Raw genomic sequence first — 23,864 nt, 5'->3', positions numbered from 1 at the left:
CTGTACACTCGGTTCTATACACCCAGGTTTTAGACAGAGCTTTGTCCACAGGTCTAACCGATTTGCATCAAGATTCTGTATTATAGTTATACACCAGTTTATGATAAAAACAGATGTGGCCTTTTACTATAATGACCTTTTTACCGTGGCATTTTTTACCAAATATTAGAATCTAAAAGTTGTGGCTGTTTATTTCTTTCCATATTTACTTTGTCGCTTCTTTGTCATTTTATCTGTGAACTTAATTGTATAGCCAAAGGGCTATACAATTAAGCCTCACGAAGGGCTATAGGGCTATACCCTTACGTGCAATAGTTTAGAAACAAGGTAATTTGGCGAAAATTCTCCCCAAATTTTTCTCGTTAAGGCAATGACTTTGGAGAACATTTTCTCCAAATTTTCCCTATCAAGCAATGAAACTACTCCTTTTTTGAATGGTACTTCGGATGCATTTCATTATGAGTTTGTTTTCTGAACATTGAGAAAAGTAATCGCCTTTCTTTTTTTTCAGCGAAACATCCAGAAAAGGTAGATTTTTTCCTCCTTCAATTCTAAGTGCTATCATGAGGAGGAGGAATGGTTACCTTTTCTGAATATTATCTAGGATGTTATGTGAATATTTATACATCTTCGTTTAGTTTCTTTTGGCCGCAAACTCAGTGCTCACTAAATTCACTTTTTTGGTTTAGTAAAAACCGTTTTAACATTTTTTTAAACATTGTTTAACATTGGTTACCGTTTCTGAATATTATCTAGGATGCTATTTAGGATGTTATGGGAATATTTATCCTTGTTCGTTTAGTTTCTTCTTACCGCAAATCCAATGCTCACTAAATTCACTTTTTTGTTTAGCTTACTTAATATAAACTTCGTCGCTGACTTTTAGCTTCTTTCCATCTAGATTGAAGGCATAATTTAATTTAGTTACAAAATATGCATTAGCTAGGGAGGCTTTTGCAACCCCTAGATTCCCTCTTTTAGAATTTGAAAATACCTTTCAGGGGGGATAGTTTCATTGAAAAATGTATTTTTCTTGGTATTTGAATTTTTCAATTGGAAATTGAAAAAAAGACGACAAATTTTGTCCCCTTTTATTCTGAAAAATATATTTACCCCCCCCCCCATACATCTAAATTATAATGAATTGATGCCACTGAATGGGCTCAAAACAAGTCATTACTATTTCAATCATTTACGCCCTTTTCTCAATTTCAAATAATGGCTTCTCAGATGCTGTGACACAATTATTTTTTTTATATATATATATATATATATATATATATATATATATATATATATATATATATATATATATATATATATATATATATTTATGCTAATATTGGATAAACTACGTTTATTATAACATATACACTTGCGAGTTATTACAAACATTTACCAAAAGAAGAGATTGATATGTGAGATTGTACACTTGACAATGGAAAGAAAGGCCAATTATTCTATTTAATATTACAAGAAATGATAACGATAATGACAATAATTTCAAGGTTGTTAGATCTGCCGTATTTTACTGTACCTTTGAAGGATACATTAAGATTGGACAAATTTTAAGCACTTGAATATATTATTTTTTTTTGTTTCCCACTTTGTTCCTCTGTATAAAAGAGGCTGCAAAGCGCCAACTCGAATGAGTTTCTAAAATTAAAAAGTGTTTGTGATTATTTGTTGTGAACTAGAGGCGCAATACAATGGACTTGTCTAGATTTTACAACTATACTACTACTACTAAGAACTCAACGAAGCACCAAGCAGCCTGATGCCCACACAGCTACAGACATTCCTCCTCCATCCCAATCTATTCAAAGTCTCCCTCTGTACACCCTCCCATGAAGCTCCTATTTCGCTTAAATCTTTCCTTACGACATCCTTCCACTTCAACCCAGGATAATGTGATTTTAATTTAGTCTTAGACGGTTTGCCGAAAAGGACAATCTTTTGACAATTTGACGAATATAGATACAGAAAAGACAGGGAAAGAGACAAGAAGAAAAGTGAAAGAAGTGAAACCCGTGATGCTATTAATATAGGATATCTATATTTACACAATTTTAGCAAACATTTTTCAATGAATATGTTACGTTTTAGTTTCTTGCAGATTGGTTTTTACCGTAATGCTTTTTACCGTAATTACTTTTTGCCTAATTAACTAATTAATTATTTATTAATAATTAATTATAATTATTTTTAGTTTATATTTAATTTACATTAATTATATTTAATTTATATTTAATTATTAAATATTAATTATTTTATTAATTATTATTATTCATTAATTAATTAATTACCTAATTTTATTAATCTAAGAAAAAATCTACAAACTTTTTAGTAGTACTGTCCTTGGAATTTGGTTGGTGGCTCGAGTAGAAAGTATTAGTTGGAAATCTTGACTGAAATCTTGACAGTTGATAACAAGGTCTAATATTCGACAAATCCAATGAGGCATCAGATGACATTCAGTTAGGACCACCCAACCTCCTTCTGCCTTGCACATTGAAATTGTGTCACTTGCTGCCTTCTCCTAGAATTTTAATATCCATAGTTATTGATCTTAAACACTTAATCATAAACGTAAAATATTAGTCATAAATAAAATTTGTCAGATCTTTTTTTATACTTTTTGTCCCCCCCCCATTCAAAATAAAAACATATATATACTCTTACTAGCAACTCATTGAAACCCCTAACCACAATAGGTTAATAGAGCTCCAAACACTCTTAAATGTACAATGTTGCTACTACTAGCAACTCACTGCAGCACCGAGCCTCTAGAGTTCGATGGAACTCCGCACGCTCCTCCTCCATATTAAGGTGTTCATAGGTTCTCTGTTTACCCATCCTAAAAAGTTGCAGTTTCCTTCAAGTTCCACCTTATGACCTTTTTTTCGCCCCGTTGGGGACGGTATGCTTTTAGTTAGGCCCTAGATGGTTAGCTGACAGGGACAATCTTTGGTAATCTGCCATCCTTCATAAGTAAAATTGTCCTAACAATCTCAACCTTTCTTTCAATAAAACCCACTAAAGTGGAATAGACCGACGATTTTCGTACAGCATGTTTCTTGCCATACGGTCAGTGACACGGGTACCTTAAATTATACATTCCCCTGGAAATATAAATTCCCCTGGAAATATTATAATTCCCCTGGAAAACATTTAACAATCGTCTTCTGCCTTCCAAAGCACCCCTGTTTCAGAAAAATATTCGACCACTGTCATTACCATAGCTTCTAACTTTCTACTCTTGGGTCGCAGACTTTAATTTTCTATTGTTCCAATTTTTTTCGACTGTGCGAATATACCCCGGGCCTAGTTTATTTACTTTTGCATCCCTTCTTTGTATCCACGGTTCTTACTAACAATACTACCAAGGTAAGTGGAGCTATCCACTGGATCGATCTTCTCGTCACCTAACATCACCTCTTCGCCTTATTTATTCCTAGATTAAGCGACTTAGTCTTCTTAATATCTCAAAACCTCCAAAATGTATTTATTTTTCAAATATTTTAATCCATAAAAATGTCAAATCATCCAAATCATCCGCATAATCGAAGTCTAGAAAATTTATATATTCTGATTTGATTCCATGCCCTCTCACAACCTTTGCCTTGTTCCTTAAGACAAAGTCCATCAAAATAATCAACCGGAATAGGATACGACACAACTCTGCTTAACTCTTGATTAAAGACCAAACCAGCTACTAACCACAATTCCTACCGCAGCAATATTATTCTCGTACATAGCATTAATCACTTTCATGTACTTATCTGGTATACATAAATAACGACGAAGACCACACTGCCTTTCCATCATAAACACCAAAAACAAGAAGAACTGGCATAAAACAGTTCGTGGTAACGAACTGTAGTAAGGAGTGACCCGGCTCAATAGTAACCAAAACTCTAAAGAATGGAATTTTGATACCAATAGCTACATCAAAAGAATCGCATTTTAGTGTTGATTTTAAACATTTAAGTTTCATCAAGTTTAGTCTTACCCATCAAAAGTTACGAGCCTGAGAAAATTTGCCATATTTTAGAAAATAGGAGGAAACACCCCCTAAAAGTCATAGAATCTTACCAAAAATCACACCATCAAATTCAGCGTTTCAGAGAACCCTATTGTAGAAGTTTCAAGCTCCTATCTAGAAAAATGTGGAATTTTGTATTTTTTGCCAGAAGGCAGATCACGGATACGTGTTTATTTGTTTGTTTGTTTTTTTTTCCCAGGGGTAATCGTATCGACCCAGTGGTCCTAGAATGTCGCGAGAGGGCTCATTCTAACGGAAATTAAAAGTTCTATCGCCCTTTTTAAGTGACCAAAAAAAATTGGAGGGCAACTAGGCCCCCTCCCACGCTCATTTTTCCCCGAAGTCACCAGATCAAAATTCTGAGATAGCCATTTTATTCACCATGGTCGAAAAACCTAATAACTATGTCTTTGGGGACGACTTACTCCCCCGCAGTCCCTGTGGGCGGGGTTGCAAGTTACAAACTTTTACCTGTGTTTACATATAGTAATGGTTACTGGGAAGTGTACGGATGTGTTCAGGGGGATTTTTTTTGTTTGTGAGGGAGAGTTGAGGTAGGGGGGGGAGGGTTACGTGGGAAGATCTTTCTGTGGAAAAACTTCTCAATTGGGAAGAGACTTTCAATGAAGGGGCGCAGGATTTTTTTAGCATTATTTAAAAAAACAATGAAAAAATAAATATGAAAAGTTTTTTTTTCTACTGAAAGTGAAGAGCAGCATTAAAACTTATAACAAGCAGAAATTATTACGCATATGAGGGGTTTACCTCCTCGTAATACCTCGCTCTTTACGCTAAAGTATTTTTAGTAATTTCAACTATTTATTCTACGGCCTTTGTGATTCAAGGGTCATTCTTAAGGAATTGGGACAGAATTCAAGCTTTAGTGTAAAGAGCGAGGTATCGACGAGGGGTGAACCCCCACATATACATAATAAAAACATACGAATATAGAAGTTCGCTACGTAAGTTAATTCGTATAATTACGTATATTTTTTTACTAATGAAAATTTTCGTAAAAAATTAAAAGTTCTAAAATTCGTAAAAAAGCTCTTTTCGTAAAAAATTAAAAAATTGTAAGTTATTACGCATATGAGGGGTTTACCTCCTCGTAATACCTCGCTCTTTACGCTAAAGTATTTTTAGTAATTTCAACTATTTATTCTACGGCCTTTGTGATTCAAGGGTCATTCTTAAGGAATCGGGACAGAATTTAAGCTTTAGTGTAAAGAGTGAGGTATCGACGAGGGGCGAGCCCCCATATATACGTAATAAAAATATACGAATATAGAAGTTCGTTACGTAAGTTAATTCGTATAATTACGTATATTTTTTACTAATGAAAATTTTCGTAAAAAATTAAAAGTTCTAGTCGCCTTTTTAAGTAATCAAAAAATTGGAGGGCAACTTGGATTAAAATTATGAGAAAGCCATTTAGCCAAAAGAAAAATTAATATGCAAATTTGGTTTTAATTATTTATGTGCGGAGAGCCAAGATCAAAACATGCATTAATTAAAAAAACGTCCAGAAATTAAATAAAAAAAACAAGTTTTTTTAAATGAAATTAAGGAGCGACATTAAACTTTAAAACGGACAGAAATTACTCCGTATATGAAAGGGGCTTTTCCTCCTCAACGCCCCGCTCTTTACGCTAAAGTTTTTTACTGTTTTAAGAAGTAGAGTCAAACTTTAGCGTAAAGAGCGGGTCGTTGAGGAGGAAAAGTCGTTGAGGAGGAAAAGAGCGGGGTGTTGAGGAGGGGACAACCCTTTAAATATACGGAATAATTTCTGTTCGTTTTAAGTTTTAATGTCGCTCCTTACTTGCAGTTGAAAAAACTTGTTTTTCTTATTTAATATGATCAAGAAAACTTTTCATGGTCAAGGATATAAGAAAAAAAAAGTTCTAGATTGTTTGTCAGTTTATAGTTGACACACTATTGTCAATGTTAATGATGATTCTTCTGTTTGAACTTTCTCCAAGTTGAGCTGAGAGGTTGGAACTCCCTTGGTTCTTTCAAAAAGAGAATAAACATATCTTCTTTTGAAACAAATTAAATTGAATAAAGAATTTAAACTGATTAAAGATTTTAGTCATTATAGAGTAATTTTTGTGTGTGTGGGGATTGGAGTGGTTTACTCCCGGATGAAAACTTGGGGATTTGTAAGTATGGTTTTGTTGGTAGGGGCCATAGTTGTATCTAGAAGTGCAGGGAGAGCCATACTACGGCCATACTACAGTTTTGATACTAGAGCCATGCTACAGTTTTCACAGTAGTATGGTACTACAGTAGTGGTACTACAGAAGTGGTACTAACAGTAGTATGGTATTACAGTACTACATACTACAGTAGTATGGCCATACTAGAGCCATACTACAGTTTTGAGGCGATAAGGGACTCAGCATGCATTTTTGCATAGAGACGAGAAATTATGTATGTTATGACCGTTGTATTTTTTAATACACCTGAGTGAACTGAACTGATAAGAAAAAAATAGTTTTAGAGCTTGAAAACTGAAGTGTGATAAAAAAAAGGTGCAAAAATAACGTAGTGAAATCGTTTTCAAACCTGAGAGTAGGGGGATGTTAGAGTTGAATTTTAGAGAAACAGAGAGCTTACTTCTAAAAAAAATTCGTGACTCAAAGACGTTCCGTTCCTTTACCTGCTGGTTTAAAATTTAATACAAAGGAACTAATCAGCTCTTACAATCCATGTACTTGCTCAAAATTTGACAAAGTAACGACAAGAAGGCTGGGTTACTTGGGACAATATTTTTCAAGCCAATTCAGTTTAAGAAAATCCTTCATGGTCAAGGATGTAACAAAACAAATTCTTGATATTTGGTCAGTTCAAATTTGATACAATAATTTCAATTTCAGCAACGAATCTTGTGTTTGAACTGACTCCAAACTGTCAAATTGTACTCTAGACGGTTCACGATAAAAATAGTTCTGGGATATAAAAATAGAAGTTTAATAAGAACAAAGGCAAAAACAATATAGTGAAATTGTTTTCACTCCCGAGAAAAAGCGGCCTAAAGGTTGAATCATAGCGAAATAGAGAGTTAAAAAAAATGTTGTGACTCAAAGACCTATCATTCTTTTTATTGGCTTAAATTTTATTCAAAACAACCAATCTGGTCTTAAAATTTTTGTACTTGCTCAAAATTCGACAAAGCAACAAGAAGTTGATTAGGTTATTTGGTTTTCATTTCCATACCTGATTTTCTCCAAGGTATACAAAATGGATATCTGTAGACTTAAAATTGCGCAACTTTGCTGCTTCTCTCACTAATTTAGATGGGTTTCCTTTGCCGTTGACAATTAGTAAAATAGGTGTATTAGGTCCAGCATATTCAAAGCACCTTAGTATTGTTTTATCTCTTTTGCCAATAAATGCTTGACCAAATATTGCTGCAACAGGATCCTGAAATACAAAATATAATATTCGGTAATAATATTCGGTAAGTGGCCTATAAAAAGAACGATTCCTCCCCCTTTTAATGTTGGCGAATTTTTTTATTTTGTGCAACTTTACCGTCAATTATAAGTCTGTCAAAAATTATTAAATCAAATATTCTATTTAAAGTTGTGAAGTTAAAATTTTAAATTCATCTTAGGTTACATCGCTATTAGGTTTTTAAATTCTGTTCAAGCGTTGGTTGACAAAAAAGTCTTATTTCTAGATCATTCTCATTTTGACATAGTTTTTTTTTACATTGACATTGTTCACATCGTTTTATTTTAGTCTTATTATTTCGATACAAATTACCGTGAGCGATCTGTTTTTGTTTTCTTAGTCACGTTGAGTCCGCTGGTCAAGAACACATCCGAGATTAGGACCTCCAATTGATATTTGACCCCCTCCCTAAAAACAATTTTAAAAATAAAAATATCTAACTAAGTTTGCTTCTATTTGTGTGATTTACAACAGTGACTACGCCAAAACTAATTTAAGACCAGGCATTAAGCGTGAGAAGAAGGTAAAACAAGAATAAAAATAGTTTTTTTTAGTAGCAAAAGAAATACGAATTGCAGAATATTTCAGTCTTGAAGCTATTGAAGGCTTACTAAGTGAGGTAGCATCCATTTTCCTAAAATAATACAAAAGTTAGTTCCTGCAGCAGCCGAAACAGTTGCTGCCATCTCATAGCAAGAGCTAGACATTATTTAAAGAAGTAAGACTGGTATGCCAACGTAGTCATTATTCTTCCGTGAATATTATAGACAAATTTTATTAGACAAGTTTATTAGACGGATTTATTCCATTTTTAATGGGCAAATTGAAAGAAGGACGGATTCCAAGATCATGATGTGTTAAACAGTCAGTTTTGCTGGATCCGTTTAAGATAAAGTATTTCTTATTTTGGGTGACTAAAATAAGTCAAATGTTGGGTGACAGCAGTTTCAGAAAGCCAAATTTGTAGCCAGGGTTTATATTTCCTAATTATAACGTTTTTCTATTTTAAGCATAGATTTACGCTATTTTTTACTTTCATGGTTTTTTTTTTAACTAAGGTGTTGCTATTGAACGATAGAACAGAATAAAGTTGTTCACTACAGTAGCTGGAGCAAAAATAAGCATGTCAGTATTTAAAAAACACAAAACAAGAGTTTCCTTTATGTTTCCCAATTATAACGTTTTTCTATTTTAAGCATAGATTTACGCTATTTTTTACTTTCATGTTTTTTTTAACTAAGGTGTTGCTATTAAACGATAGAACAGAACAAAATTGTTTAGTACAATAGCTGGAGCTAACATAAGCATGTCAGTATTTAAAAAAGGAGACACAAAACAAGGATCAAAACAAAAACAAATAAACAACAGAACAAAAATCTGAAGCAGCAACCACTGCTTCAAGGTCAAGGACTTAAACTGATTCATCAACAAAATTTATATATCGCAAAAATTAGGTCACACGGTTCATGATTATAATAAAGCTATAAGCTATTGCTTTGTGTAATGCTGTCATCTTACATAATAATTGATGCCTATTATTGCTTATAAGCAGGATAACAATAGGAAATTGGTACCAAACACTTAATATTAGGCCCTTAGAGCCGCTAAAACGCTTGGACCACTAGGATTTACGGCATCATAGACGTTAATGCTGCCATAATGAGCTGCATTGAAGCAATTCATAACCAAATCAATTGACACCCATGGTGTTCATTGAATTTATCGTATTCCTTGTGTTATTATTATGCCTGTATTATGTTATTAATATCTTTTTGGTTTTATTTGTCACTTTCCTTATTGTATTATTATTGTGTCTGTCACATTATGAATTTTTTTTTGTTTTGTTTTATTTCCACCCTTTTGCCGTTCCATTTTCTTTTTCTTCTCTTTTAACATTATCTTACGGTTGTAACTTATATTTAAAACGGGCCATAAAATATAATAAATTCAATTCCATAACTTATAAGGTTCTACAACCGTGATTCTCAACATGGGCCGCAGGCCCCACCGGTGACAAATGATAGTATTTTGAAGGGTCATGGGCAGGAAGTGCACATTCGGATAACTATACTTTAGAGCCTTAATTTTGAAAATATTTTTCATATAAATGACGTCTGATTAATATGTTTTTTAAGAGCAAAAAATATAATTTGACAGTATTGCAATGACGTTATACATTCTATAAAAGACATTATATCCTGACGATATTTATCATTAACAAAAAATATGCCTAGAGGAAGACCGATACAAGCTCTTTTCAGGTGAATACGTGTAAAAACTTGAAAAAAAAATGTAAATATCACAAGGGGGTATCAGGATTTTAGAAATTTCTAGGTGGGGCATGGCTCAAAATCGGTTGGAAGCCATTGTTCTAGAGAAAAGGTGAAAACTTGTTTAAGAGCAGAAAAGAGTGATCACATACTATGAAATTGGTCGAAGTTTATTTTAAAAACGAAGATGAGCAGAGGACCAAAATAGCCATTAAGCCCGCTTTGACTTTTAATCAATTGATAAGAGAGGATCTTTAAAAAAGACTCCTTCAAAGCAAGCTAAGATAACTAATGCAATATTTTTAGCCTTTTGGTTATATTTTATACAATTAAATTCAATAAATATAAAAAAAATAATCCGAAAAATCTCAAAGGGCACAGAGGCCAGTTAACTGGGAAAAAAGACTTAAACTTATCAATCACTAGCTGTTGGGGTGGCACTTCGCGCCACCCCAACACCTAGTTGGAGGGGGCACTTCGCGCCCCCCAAGCCCCTCCCCCGTGTGCGTAAGTCGTTACGCGGCATATTAGATACGCGCCATTGTAGTTGTGTCCCTGTGTCCCACCTGTGAATATAGATAGATATATATATATATTTTTAACTACGTAAAACTTGCGAATATACAACATTCTTGGCTGTCCCATTGTCTGTGCATATAGTCCCGGTCACTTTCTTTTTGAGTATCCCGGTCGTCCCCGTCGTCATTTATATATCCCCCTGTGCTCCCGGCGTCCCCGTTGTTGTTATTTCCCTGTGTCCCGGTAGTCATTTGTGTCCCAGTCTGTAATTTCTCTTTGAGTGTCGCGGTCGTCATTTGTGTCCCGATGTCCCGGTCTGTAATTTCGTCAGTCGACAAACATGACTTCAGTCGACACACAAACATGACGTCACTCGACAGACACACAGACAACTTACTTTTATATATATAGATTTGCAGGTTACTGAACTAGGCCTAGACAAAAATAAATAAGAAGTTCTTCTCATACAACCGAGTCCTCACACGAAGACAACCTATCTCCACATCACCTAACACCAACTACAAAGCTCACATTATATTCAACATAGAGGACCAACACTAAATCAAACGTATAATATAAGATACACAAGATATAATATAAGAACCAAAAGTTGCCAAAACCTTTTCCAGCTGCCGATTACGTGGGACTATTGAGCTAGTCAGTACTTGTATCTCTTTGGCAAGCATGATAACAAGCCCCATTTGATGTGTGTCAACAATGCTATGACCAATAAATGTGTTCAGTCCAAGACCGAAATGCTTTATAGTATTAAACACAGAATGTGACGTCTCCCAGCTTTCTCTAATCGCCTGAAATGAAATATGCCATATTAATCTTAAAGTAAATAAAAGCGTAACTAAAGCATGCTTACACCGCCTCATTTGGTACTTCAGAAATGAACTAAATCATAGCTTCATTAACTCGAAAAAATAAGGGAGGAGGTGAGCTGAATTTTTCAAAATATAGGAGGGGCGACGATTTTGTCATTTTTTTCTATTTTGTCAATAAAAATACTAAAAATTTATTTTTCAATGAAAATAATCCCATACAAAAAAGGTATTTCTTGAAATATAGAGGGGACATGTGTTCCCCTCTGGCCCCTCGATTTACACCACTATCAAACCAAAACCGCTTAAAATCAATTTCCACCATTTTCTCATCTCCTGGAATGAAATTCATCCTGTTGTGCCCAAATAAATAGACTTGTAAATAAAGACATGTTCTATCTTCTCACATGTAACTAAAATAAAAAGAAGTTAACTACAAAACTGTAGACATTATAATCACGCTCTTTGAAATAGCATGTGTAGATATAATCGCAGAAATTTTTCAGTCCCTATAGCACAAAATCATAGGTTTTAGGACCTTCTTCTACTTCGTCGTTTAATATTATAGATCGTTCTTGTGAATCAAAGTAGTTTGTAAGTTGGCAAACTGTTGGCAGCTGTTTGGCTAACGGTAATTCGAACATTACCTATAAATAGCTTGTCAATCGGTACATACAGAAACACTTGATCTATCGAGAGATATAAAATGAGCCCCCTGAAATATGAACAAAGATTAAAAATAAAATAAAACTTAATAAAATAGTGGAAAATAGAAATCACTTGTCAAACACAAATATATAAATATATATATATATATCTATATATATAAAAATAAGTTGTCTGTCTGTCTGTGGGTCTGTGGATCTGTGGATCAGGTGACGTCATGTTTCGGCTGACGTCATGAAATTAGTTGCCGTCATTTTTGTTATGACGATGCTTAGTATATTGTAAAACACATTAATTTGGTTAATAATATACCATTTAAAACACCAAAATGAACATGCTGGAGTAGTCACTCGGTGAGAGAGGGTGTCAGAACGGAGAATGAAGGTCCCAGGTTCAAATCCTGGTTAGGCTAAAAAAGGTAAAAAACTAAAAACTAAAAAAAAAACTGAAAAAACTAAAAAAAGGCAAAAACTACAAAAAAACTAAAAACTAATAAAAAATAAAAAAGCCGAAAAACTAAAAAAACTAAAGAAACTAAAAAAAGGAAAAAACTTAAAAAACTAAAAACTAAAAAAAAGGAAAAATGAAAAATAGAAGAGAAAAAGAATACTAATAAAATTAAAAATAAAAATAAAAAAAATAAAAAAGATAAAAAGCTAAAAAAAGGTAAAAACCAATAAAAACTAAAAAGAAAAAAAGGTAAAAAACTAAAAAAAAAATTCATCTAAAAAACTAAAAAAAACTAAAAAACGTAAAAACTAAAAGAACAAAAAAAGTAAAAAAAAAACTAAAAAAAGGAAAAAACTGAAAAATAAGCGGGATATAAAACAGGGGGATATAAATGACGACCGGGACACCGGGACATAAGGAATATAAATGAATCAGAAAATACAACTCATGTTTCCAAATGACGTCTTTTGGAGCCCAAATTGAAAATCCAGATCAATTTATGTCTACTTTCAAAGTAAAAGGGCAAATTTATCATAGACCAGGGTCCCTTCTACCATTCTCAGGCGAGAGTCATAAATTTTTACAATTGTACTTCATCAGTGATAGAAATTCTGAATTGAATGCACGTTGCGAAATTTCTCCCAACATTGAAAGGACAATCGTTTCCCAATTACAACATCTTTTCCACGAAAATAATAATTTAGTGCGTTTGTTCAAAACAGCCATCGATTTGATGCCTACTTATACGCATAAAATTGTTATTTCCGCTGACAAAACGCCTCCTGGCCAACATGTGCGTAGATACAATGCTCCAACTATCGACGAAGTGGCCATCGTTATGGTCGGTGATCAGTTTTTACCTCGAGATATTATTCTCAGGGTTTCCACCACACGTGCTACAACTAAAAATAGGCCTACCAATAATACTTTTAAGAAATATAAACCCACCAAAGCTTTGCTATGGCACTCGACCTGCCGTAAAAAAAAACAATGGAAAACCTAATAGAGGCCACAATCTTGACAGGGCCTTTTGAGGGTGAGGCTGTTCTTATTCCTCGCATTCCCAAGATTCCAACGGATCTGCCTTTTCAATTTAAAAGATTGCAATTCCCAATTCGATTAGCATTTGCAATCACCATTAACAAAGCTCAAGGTCAATCATTAGAAAAATGTGGTATAGATCTTAATACTGATTGTTTTTCCCATTGACAATTGTACGTTGCATGTTCGAGGGTCGGTAAACCTGACAATCTATTTATATGCAGCGACAATTGGACAGCGAAGAATGTTGTATATTCGCAAGTTTTACGCAGTTAATTTGTATTTTATCTATCTATCTATCTATCTATCTATATAAAAACGAGTTGTATGTATGCATGTTTGTTTGTTTGTAAAAAGAGCGTTTGCATATGATGTCATTATTAGTACATACGGCTTTGTATATGCAGAGACAATGGGAAAGCCAAGAATGTTGTATATTCGCAATTTTTACGTAGTTTAACTCCTGCAGACGAAATGAATGCTTGCCTAAAAAATTCTAATTTATAGGCACACGTAAAAATATTAAAATTAACTACAAATATGCGTGTCCGATTGCAAAACGATGACTCTGGTCAAACAGTAGACTCAATTTCAGGACGTATACAACTACCTGCTGATTTCTGTAATTTAGTGACGTCCAAAAATGAATTGATTGAAAAAGTATTTCCGAATATTCTAAAAAATTATAAAAATAATAAATGGCTAAGTGAAAGAGCGATTCTCGCACCCAAAAATATAGACGTCCACGAAATCAACAATATTGTTTTGAACAAGATTCGAGACCAGGCAGTCCTTTACAAGTCAGTCGACACAGTTTTGGAACCAAATGAAGCGGTTAATTATCCATCTGAATTTTTAAATTCCATAGATCCTTCAGGGTTTCCACCACACGTGCTACAACTAAAAATAGGCGTACCAATAATACTTTTAAGAAATATCAACCCACCAAAGCTTTGCAATGGCACGCGACTTGCCGTAAAAAAAAACAATGGAAAACCTAATAGAGGCCACAATCTTGACAGGGCCTTATGAGGGTGAGGCTGTTCTTATTCCTCGCATTCCCATGATTCCAACGGATCTGCTTTTTCAATTTGAAAGATTGCAATTCCCAATTCGATTAGTATTTGCAATCACCATTAACAAAGCTCAAGGTCAATCATTAGAAAAATGTGGTATAGATCTTAATCCTGATTGTTTTTCCCATGGACAATTGTACGTTGCATGTTCGAGGGTCGGTAAACCTGACAATGTATTTATATGCAGCGACAATTGGACAGCGAAGAATGTTGTTTATTCGCAAGTTTTACGCAGTTAATTTGTATTGTATCTATCTATATAAAAACGAGTTATGTGGATGCATGTTTGTTTGTTTGTAAAAAGATCGTTTGTATATGACGTCATTATTAGTACATACGGCTTTGCATATGCACAGACAATGGGAAAGCCAAGAATGTTGTTTATTCGCAATTTTTGCGTAGTTTGAAACACATATATAAATCTATCTATATTCACAGGTGGGACACAGGGACACAACTACAATGGCGCATAACTAATATGGCGCGTAACGACTTACGCGCGCGGGGGGGTTTGGGGGGGGAAGCGAAGCGCCCCACCAACTAGGTGTTGGGGAGGCGCGAAGCGCCACCCCAACAGCTAGTATATATATATATATATATATATATATATATATATATATATATATATATATATATATATATATATATATATATATATATATATATACATACATACATATATATATATATATATATATATATATATATATATATATATATATATATATATATATATATATATATATATATATATATATATATATACTAGCTGTTGGGGTGGCGCGTAAGTCGTTACGCGCCATATTAGTTACGCGCCATTGTAGTTGTGTCCCTATGTCCCACCTGTGAATATATATATATATATATATATATATATATATATATATATATATATATATATATATATATATATATATATATATATATATATATATATATATATATATATATATATATATTTAATTACGTAAAACTTGCGAATATACAACATTCTTTGCTGTCCCATCGTCTGTGCATATAAATAGATTGTCAGGTTTACCGACTCTTGAACATGCAACGCATAATGGTCCATGGGAAAACAATCCGTATTCAGATCTATACCTCACGAATCTATTGATTGCCCTTGAGCTTTGTTGATGGTGATTGCTAATCGACCATTTCCTTTGTTGCCGTCGTCATTTATATATCCCCCTGTGCCCCCCGGCGTCCCCGTTGTAGTTGTGTCCCTGTGTCCGGGTCGTCATTTATATTCCCTGTGTCCCCGTCGTCATTTGTGTCCCGGTGTCCCAGTCTGTGATTTCTATTTGAGTGTCCCGGGCGTCATTTATATTCGTCAGGATATTGTAGGGCATCGTAGCATCGATGAGTTTAAGCAATTCTTGTCAACTGATTGTTTCGCCTATAAAGAATATTATCTCGAGGTAAGAACTGATCACCGATCACAACGATTGCCACTTTGTTGATAGTTGCGTATCAGGAGGCATCAATTCGATTGCTGTTTTTAAGCAGAAGCACTAAATTATTATTTTTGTGGAAAAGATGATATATATAAATATATATATATATATATATATATATATTTTCTTTTTAGTTTTTTTGTAGTTTTTACCTTTTTTAGTTTTTTTCTTCTTTTGTATTAATGCTAAAACCAAGGTTCAAACCTGGAGCCTCTCGGACCTAGAACCTGAAACATAACGCTTTACCAACTCAGCTACTTCGGCGTGAATACATTCGTTTTGAGCAGCTTCCTCGGGTGTTGCCATTGTAGGTTCTTCAGTCATTTTACAATTAGAAATTTCTCTTTCAACGGTCTTCTTACAATTAAAAATTTGTCTTTGAACGATGTTCTTAAATACCTATGTCCTGGTCGTCATTTATATTGCCTGTGTCCCGGTCGTCATTTGTGTCCCGGTATCCCAGTCTGTAATTTCTCCTTGAGTGTCCCGGTCGTTATTTATATTCCCTCTGTCCCGGTCGTCATTTGTGTCCCGGTCTGTAATTTCTCTTTGAGTGTTTTTTTCTTTTTAGTATTTTTTAGTTTTTTACATTTTTTCTTTTTTCAGTTTTCTTTTTCTTCTTTATATTTCAGCTTCACTATGAAATACATATCGCCGAACCTTTGTTTTTTTTAACTAAAATCTGGTAGGCATTGATGACCTTATCCAAGTCAAGATCCCAAACCCAATAATCATCGCTATCATTTTCAGTTTTGATATGTTTTGACTCTCACTGTCCATGTGGATCTTCATCTAACTGCGCGGTTTTGCGTTCTTTAGCCTCAAGCCTGTTTCCTTGCTGTTCTTTTGATTCCTCGGCACGCTTTCTTTTCTGACTTTCTCTATCAGCAGCAAGTTTTTTGGCATAGACTCTTTGAGCATCTTCATCGGATATATATATCTATATATATAAAAATAAATTGTCTGTCTGTGTGTCTGTCTGTGGATCAGGTGACGTCATGTTTCTGTGTCAGCTGACGTCATGAAGTTAGTTGTCGTCATTTTTGCTATGACGGTTACGTCATTAACGGTATTTAAGACATTTGTTCACGGAAAAATGTTTAATTGTAAAATGACTGAAGAACCTACAATGGCAACAGCCGAGGAAGCTGCTCAAAGAGTTTATGCCAAAAAACTTGCTGCTGATAGAGAAAGTAAGATAAGAAAGCGTTCCGAGGAATCACAAGAACAGCAAGAAAACAGGCTTGCAGCTGATAGAGAAAGTAAGAAAGAAAGCGTGCCGGGGAATCACAAGAACAGCAAGAAAACAGGCTTGCAGCTAAAGAACGCAAAACCGCGCAGTTAGATGAAAATCCACCTGGACAGCGAGAGTCAAAACATATCAAAACTGAAAATGATAGCGATGATGATTGGGTTTGGGATTTTGACCCAAACCCAATTGGATAAGGTCATCAATGCCTACCAGATTTAAGTTAAAAAAACAAAGGTTCGTCGATATGTACTTCCTAGTGACGCTGAAAAATAAAGAAGAAAAAGAAAACTGAAAAAAGAAAAAAGGTAAAAAACTAAAAAAAAACTAAAAATAAAAAACACTCAAAGAGAAATTACAGACCGGGACACAAATGACGACCAAGACAGAGGGAATATAAGTGACGACCGGGAACCTCAAAGAGAAATTACAGACTGGGACACCCGGACACAAATCACGACCGGGACACAGGAAATATAAATGACGACCGGGACACAGGGACACAACTACAACGGGGACGCCGGGGGCACAGGCGGGATATATAAATGACGACCGGGACACAGGGATTGTTCGAATAGAAATTACAGACCGGGACACCGGGACACAAATGACGACCGGGACACCGGGACACAGGGAATATAAATGACGACCGGGACAGTCAAAGAGAAATTACAAACTGGGACACCGGGACACAAATGACGACCGCGACACAGGGAATATAAATGACGACCGGGACACAGGGACACATAATTAGAATAATGAGGTATAGATCTGAATACGGATTGTTTTTCCCATGGACAATTATATGTTGCATGTTCAAGAGTCAGTAACCTGACAATCTATTTATATGCACAGACAATGGGACAGCGAAGAATGTTGTATATTCGCATGTTTTACGTAGTTAAAAACATATATTTATATCTATCTCTATTCACAGGTGGGACACAGGGACACAACTACAATGGCGCGTAACTAATATGGCGCGTAACGACTTACGCGCGCGGGGGGGCTTGGGGGGGCGCGAAGCGCCCCGCCAACTAGGTGTTGGGGTGGCGCGAAGCGCCACCCCAACAGCTAGTATATATATATATATATATATATATATATATATATATATATATATATATATATATATATATATATATATATATATATATATATATATATATATATATATATATACGAAAGTTCAGTACTCGGTATGGGGTATACCTCCAATATGTTAATGCATCAAAGAATAATCCATTTTATACGATTTGTTTTCTTTTTCAACTCGTTGTGATTCTCACTGTTACTTCATTTCTAACCGCAGAATTAGTTTCAATTTTAATTTCAGTATTAATTTCAGATTCAATTTTATCGTCCCCTGTTGGTTTTCTTCTAACCACGCATTTTGTAGTCCATTATTTTCATTTGAGATTCGTAGGGATGCTTTTTGTCGCATGTCTTCTAGCTGTAGATCTCATTTGCACTTCATTTTCGTGTATCAGAACATAAAAAATTTGTCCATGCCTTGTGCTTTAGCTGTTTGGTCTCATTCAAAATCGTTTAAAGAAAAAAATTACGCAGACATACATAAATAAATACATAGTTGCTCGTTTAATGGGAGTGTATATATTCATTATTCTTTAGTTTTAGGTCAAAGGTTTTAAATAAGCAGTTTCAACTGAGTTAAGAAATTCTGTCATGAACTCAATTCCTCCTTCCTGTATGGATTGAGTACTGTCGTTTTATCTGTGACTCTAGCCACCCTTTCTCAAAAGGCATATTAGGCTTGGCTTTGGTCCTTTACATCCAGTTTCTTAAAATTGTGAATAAATATACCCACTACCCAGATTTAATTATTACTTTTTAGAGCTAAAGGGCCGCTCCCCTTAGATCATGAAAGCCTTTTACCCCCAAACCCAATTTTTCACTAATCAACGCCAAAGATAAGTTCCAGTTTAATTGAATTCCTGCCTCCCCCCTCCCCCCTCAGCGGTGCTAATCATAAAATTTAAAGCGGAGTGACAAAACTTAATTTCAATATTTAGGGGAAAAATTTGTCATTTTCTTCAATTTGTCAATGAAACTACCAAAAACCGTATTTTTCAAACAAAATACTCCGAAAAGTGTAATTATCAAAATCTAGGGGGGAATAGCCCTCTTTTATTTGACGCCGTTGAGCCCCTCTCTTTAATGCCTGGTTATAGCAATAGGCTACACACCAAAGTATGCTGATTTCCGAGTGTGTTTCTTATGAGCGTTATCTAGCATTCTGTTGAAGAGAAATGGACACAAAAAAATATATCAACCAGCAAAACCGGATTTTTTTTATATAAACATACCTATTTGACGGTATGAGGGGAGGAGGGTGTATATTAATCTGGTTCAAGTCTTCGGCTAGAACCTGCAAAACCTACCAAAAGAGATTTGATCGAAAAACTCTAAGGGCTTTTTAAGCTGGAAAGCAACTCCGGCCTAAATTTATGTTGCTTATTTTTGTCACTCGCGACTAGTGAAAAGTAGTCTATTCGCGACTAGTGAAAGAAGTAATAAATGTAGATCGTATTTGCAGGCTAGAAAATTCCAGGATTCCAATTTTCTAAAATATTTTTGGTAGGCTCTGATTCTCACTGACGCTTGTAATTCTCACTGCCGCATATTTACGATGCTTTGTTATCATCCAAGCCGATGAAAATTTCATGCAAATTATGCTTTTAGTCCAGCATACTATGCTTTTAAAAGAAACAATAACATTTCTGTATTTTATGAGCCGATTACCACAAGATTAAAAAAATTAGTGATTATAAATCCGCGGTGCCTGCAATGAAATTTCACAAAAACAGGGTCATTTTCACAAATAAGTGCGAGATTCGTCTTCCAATTAGGAATTTCATAGCTGATCTGAGCCAAGCATTGTGCCCTTTTTAGCCCATGAAGGCTTTAGGGCAGCCTTCAAGTTCAAATGTAGCCAAAGGAAAGAAAAAAAAGTGCCATCGAGAATGAAAGATTGCTGCTAAATATAAAGGCAGCTGTTACCGGTATCATTTAGAAAAGAAAAGAAAAGAAAAGAACGCGTTTGAAAATTATAATTGAAAAGAACGCGTTTGAAAATTGTAATTGAAAGAATGGTTACAAAGACTTGAAGAAAAAAGAAGGAAAAGAAAAAAGAAAAAAAAATGATTGCAAAGGTTCAACAGCAAAAACTCGTTGCCAGAAGTAAAGGCAGGTATTGCCATTACTACTCTAAAGAAGAATAGAAATCAAGCCTAAAACTGCAAGAAAAAGGAACGTTTTTATTGCTAAACAAAATACTATTTTGTCGATAGAATCTTTTAAATCTTTTGGGATCTTTGACAATCTTTTGTATCTCTCTAAATTAAAAGCTTTGGTTGCAGTTTATTAGTTCATTTTATATTATATGCCCCTTGCTGATAACAGCAACTTCTGCCTTTTTGCTAAGCAAATATCCTTTATTGTAAGCCATTTTCTGGGCCATGGTTCGTTCTTTGCAACATTGCAGCTACCGCTGCCACCATATAGATGAAAAATATATATATATAAATGAATATAAACAAGAAAAATAACTCTTTCTTAAATAAATTCTCATTTTAAAGTGACTAATATTAATTGCAATAAGTTCACAGAAAAAAATACGTTTAGCTGCGTTATTTGTTCTCAAAAACTTCCCACATCTTTTAGATACTTATTCAAAAACTCTTCACACACAATTCGAAAACATCTTGCTTTCTATTTGGTTCCAGTTGGATCGCAAAAAGTCAAATATATGGCTATATCAAATACCTTTTGTAATAAAAACATATTGATTTTTGACAACAAAAAATGAATTTTCATATACAAGCTGATATCACATATCATGGTTACAGCGATAGCTGCAACCAAGACAGAAACAAAAGATTGCCAAAAATATATTCTGTCGAATGATGTCAAAGATTTTGAAATAAAGGTTCATTGCTAAATTTTAAAGATAAGATTTGATGTTATTACTCAGAAGGAAAAGAAGAAACGATGCCAGAGATTCTAAAATAAGATCCCGAGAAATATTTTTTTTTTGTAGCGTAAAAATAGCATCAATAAAAAATGCAAAGTTTGACTTTTCATACCGAAACTTTTGAAAGCTTCCCCATGCCCTAAGTTGCAAAATTACTAAAATTTCTTCTTTTTATATATAAGTAAAAATTTTCAAATTCATATAAATTTTAAGTCAGTGAGTTCGGTATAGTGACGTTCAAATAAAAATAAAATTCAGGGCCATCTCCAATCTTTTCAACTTTTCATAGGATAAATTAAACAGAGCTGCCTACCTTTCTAAAAACAGAAAAAAGTAATTCTGTTCCCCAGTGGTACATAGGATTCAGATTAGAAAGCCTTTTCAAGGACGAAATTAATGCCTGAGCCATTCTTGCCATCGGCTGATATTTTTCTCTTTCTTCTTCTATTTCTTTTTCTTCTTCAAGAGCTAGTTTTTGCTTTTCTATAGATCTTTCTGCAAGAACCTACAAATAAATTGGAAACATCTCTTAAAATGAATGAAATAAAAGTTACCTGGCATCTTACATAAGCTTAAATAGTTTGTTTTCAAAATTTATCCCCAAATGTAGATACAAAATAAGAATCTTGTGAACCGTAAAATTATTAATACAAAAGCAAATATTATTGAAACACATAAAGTCTCATTCAGAAATACTGACCACACCTACTTGGATCATCACTTTCATCAATGCTGTTTTTAAAAAATTAGCTTTTGACACTATTTGATCTTTCGGCTGTCTATTATTGCTAATACAGTCAATTGTTACATATTGCTTGGTGCTTCTATATTATTCTATATTATTCTATATTATATATATTCTATAATATTCTATATTATAGCGACCACACTGTTGTTTTTGATCTGTTTAAAACTGGTTTCTCTGTCTGCACTCGATGACAATCACCTTAGCCTGGATGAGATAAACTACTATGCAGGTATATTTTAATTAAAAATTTAATATATAGGCTTGGTTAGGTTAGGTATTTAATATAATGCGTTCTGGGTTGCCTGCTTCCCATGGTTCTCTTTTCTATTTTCCATAATTTTGTTACTAAAGTCGTATATTTTTATCAAATTTGGTGTTTATCATTATGATTAATATAACTTCATTTCTTGATTGTTATTAAATAAAAAAAAACTAGTTTTTTTTAACTGAAAGTAAGGAGCGACATTAAAACTTAAAAAGAACATAAATTACTCCGTATATGAGATGGGTTGGCCCCTCCGCAATCCCTCGCTCTTTACGCTATAGTTTTTAATTGTTTAAAAAAATAGAATTGTGGCAAAGAGTCGAACTTTAGCGTAAAGAGCGAGGGATTATGGAGGGGACAACCCATTTTATATGCGGTGTAATTTCTGTTCGTTTTAAGTTTCAATGTCGCTCCTTACTTTCAGTTAAAAAAACTAGTTTTTTATTTAATTTCTGAACGTTTTTGAATTAATGCATGTTTGATCTTGGCTCTCCGCACATAAACTATTAAAATGAAATTTGCATATTAATTCTTTTTTTTGGCTAAATGGCTTTCTCTTAGTTTTGATCAGAAGATTTTGAGAAATAAGGGGTGAGGAAGGAGGCCTAGTTGCCCTCCAATTTTTCGGTTACATAAAAAGGCAACTAGAACTTTTAATTTTTAACGAAGGTTTTTATTAGTAAAAAATATGCATAACTTAAGAATTAACTTACGTAACAAAAGTTTATATCCTTATATTTTTATTGTGTATATGAGGGGGTTTTTCCCCTCGTTAATATCTCACTCTTTACACTAAATATTAAGTTTTGTCCCAATTCTTTAAGAATGACCCCTGAATCAGAAAGGCCGTAGAAGAAATAATTGAAATTACTAAAAATAATTTAGCATAAAGATCGAGGTATTTATCTCCTCCTAAATACCTCGCTCTTTATGCTAAAGAATTTTTAGAACCCCTCATATGCGTAATAATCTCTGTTCGTTTTAAGTTTTAATGCTACTCTTTACTTTCAATTGAAAAAACTTTTTCATGTTTATTTTTCATTGTTTTTTTTATAGTAATGCTAGAAAATCCCACACTGAATTTCTCTTTCCCCGTGACATATTCCTCCAAGGAAAGATCCTCCAAAATAGCCCCCTCCCCTCAAACCAACCCCCAAACCAAAAAAATCCCCCTGAAAACGTCTGTACACTTCCCAATAACCGTGAGTACCTACTGGTTTATTTATAATGAATGGTTAGCAGCTCGTGTCAAGATTATGCACGAATTCAACTGAATATTTTCCTACGTAAAGTTCGGATACTTGTATAATATACTCCTTGCATCTCAAGTTGTTCATGCATTGACACACTGTAAACCGGTTGCTTTTTCTTTCAACTTACCTTTTCTTACTTTTACTTTTACTTACCTTTGTTACTTTTCTTACCGGTTGCCAGTATCTTTCAACTTAGCGTAAAAAAAGACAAAGATAATTGACAGAATAGAGGGGAAATATATAATTTGGGCTATATATTCCTACATTAGGGAGGGTGGGGGTAAAGTATTTGGACAGTGTGAAGTCAGAAAACAATTCTTACTTCATAATATCAAAATTATTGTAGCTAACACACTTTGCATGCAGGTGCGCTGCACTTTGCCCCCCCCCCCTAATGTGCAAAAACATAGTCAAAATGTGTTTCTAAAGTATTATGTTTTTATCATAATTTATCATAGGATTAATCTAATTTCACTTCTTGATATGCAAAGGGGTATATCATACAAGTACCAAAGCTCGAATATAATTTAAAGTGACTAATATTCATT

The 23,864-nt window shown here is 34.0% G+C and overlaps 1 protein-coding gene across 1 annotated transcript in view; it reads right to left on the bottom strand.

Annotated features, from left to right (window-relative positions):
* LOC136027648 (dynein axonemal heavy chain 3-like) overlaps window positions 1-23,864 on the bottom strand; it is a gene marked incomplete at its 5' end in the record, with an annotated part of 137,231 nt that overhangs the window by 4,437 nt on the left and 108,930 nt on the right. Inside the window, 4 exon segments of the mRNA XM_065705075.1 lie at window positions 2,341-2,539; window positions 7,262-7,468; window positions 10,911-11,099; window positions 21,364-21,555. Of these exon segments, the coding sequence (XP_065561147.1) occupies window positions 2,341-2,539; window positions 7,262-7,468; window positions 10,911-11,099; window positions 21,364-21,555 (787 nt within the window).

This window comes from Artemia franciscana, chromosome 5 (assembly GCF_032884065.1).
Source record: "Artemia franciscana chromosome 5, ASM3288406v1, whole genome shotgun sequence".
NCBI lineage: Eukaryota > Metazoa > Arthropoda > Branchiopoda > Anostraca > Artemiidae > Artemia > Artemia franciscana.
Note: the sequence above shows the minus strand (reverse complement) of the source record. Positions and strands in the feature narration are given on the sequence as shown.